This window comes from Manacus vitellinus, unplaced genomic scaffold (genome assembly GCF_001715985.3).
Source record: "Manacus vitellinus isolate BGI_N305 unplaced genomic scaffold, ASM171598v3 scaffold_3_pilon, whole genome shotgun sequence".
Classification (NCBI taxonomy): domain Eukaryota; kingdom Metazoa; phylum Chordata; class Aves; order Passeriformes; family Pipridae; genus Manacus; species Manacus vitellinus.
Window position 1 is genome coordinate 22,046,703 of NW_021940535.1, and position 1,411 is coordinate 22,048,113.

The window sequence follows — 1,411 nt, forward strand, 5'->3', positions numbered from 1 at the left end:
CCTCCCCCTTACGGGCAGGAGCAGCAGAGCCTGCCCCTGGGCACCTACAACCATGCCCTGTCTCCCCTCCACGCTGGACACCGGGAAAACGCCCGCTCCCCCTCCGCCGAGACCTCGTCGCCGGCGCAAACCTTCGACTGGATGAAAGTGAAAAGAAACCCACCCAAAACAGGTCAGTGGCCGGCGGGAGGGCTGGGACGGGGGCCGCTCCTGTCTCTCTCCGCCGCGGGTGCGGCGAAAGCCGTGCGGTGCCCCGCCGGGCGCTGGGCAGGTAGGGCGGCCCGCACCTCTGGGAGCAGTCGCGGCTGTCTGCCCGCGGTGCTGAAAGCCAGCGCCGCTTATGCCTCACTTATTCCTGACTCCCACTTCTCCTCCTCTCCCACGGTCATATTGCTCGTAATTCATAAACCACTTATCAAGTTTCCTCTGACACTAGAGGCTGACTCCGGTTTAGCACCTCGCACTCCATCACTCACCCTGCCGGGGTTTCCCTCTTATCCAAAGAAGTTCTTGCTCCCTATCGCTTAGTCGGTGTGGACATATTGATTAAGTCCCCTATAAATCATTTGCACTCACTTACTTACCGCTGCATGTCCCCTCGCAGGCAAGGCTGGCGAGTACGGCTTCGTGGGGCAGCCCAACACCGTCAGAACTAACTTCACCACCAAGCAGCTCACCGAGCTGGAGAAGGAGTTTCATTTCAACAAATACCTGACCAGGGCCAGGCGGGTGGAGATCGCCGCCTCCCTCCAGCTCAACGAGACGCAGGTGAAGATCTGGTTCCAAAACCGACGAATGAAGCAAAAGAAACGGGAGAAAGAGGGGCTGCTGCCCATCTCTCCTGCCACCCCTACGGGCTGCGAGGAGAAGGCGGAGGAGTCATCGGAGAAGTCCTGCTCCTCACCCTGCAGCGCCTCGCCCGCCTCCTCAACCTCGGACACGCTCGCTGCCTCCAACTGAGATCGGCCGCGCCCCGCCAGCTGCCCGGCGCGCCGCCCCCGCCAGCGCGGCACGCGTCCCTTCACCGCCGCTCTGTCGGTCCCTCGGTCGGTCAGTCGGTCTCCCGAGAGGTCTCGGCGCGCTGCCGCTCCCACTCCCCCTACCTCCACCGCTCCCGCCGCCGCCCGCCCTCGAGGGTGCCAGCTCCGCCGAGTGCCGGCGCCTTGGTGCCAGGGGATTATTTTCCCTGCCCCCTCTCCCTTTTCTGCTGGAGGAGCTGTGTTGGCACGCGTGTAAGGGTCTCCCTCCTCCACTGCAAGGACGTTTCTCCGAGTTTCCCCCAGTGAACGACAGGTTATTTAGGGTACATAACCTCACAAAGAGATGCACTATTGCAAGTGTTTACACGACTTATAGGACTTTCATCCCCTTAATTTAATGTATTCTTTGTTCGTGTCTATGAGTTTGTTGC

The 1,411-nt window shown here is 61.0% G+C and overlaps 1 protein-coding gene across 1 annotated transcript in view; it reads left to right on the plus strand.

Annotated features, from left to right (window-relative positions):
* HOXA1 (homeobox A1) overlaps positions 1-960 on the plus strand; it is a 4,029-nt gene extending 3,069 nt beyond the window's left edge. The window contains exons 2-3 of the mRNA XM_029961770.1: positions 4-172; positions 605-960. Coding sequence (XP_029817630.1) covers positions 4-172; positions 605-960 — 525 coding nt within the window. The remainder of the gene's footprint in view (positions 1-3; positions 173-604) is intronic.
* The last annotated feature ends 451 nt before the right edge of the window (positions 961-1,411 follow it).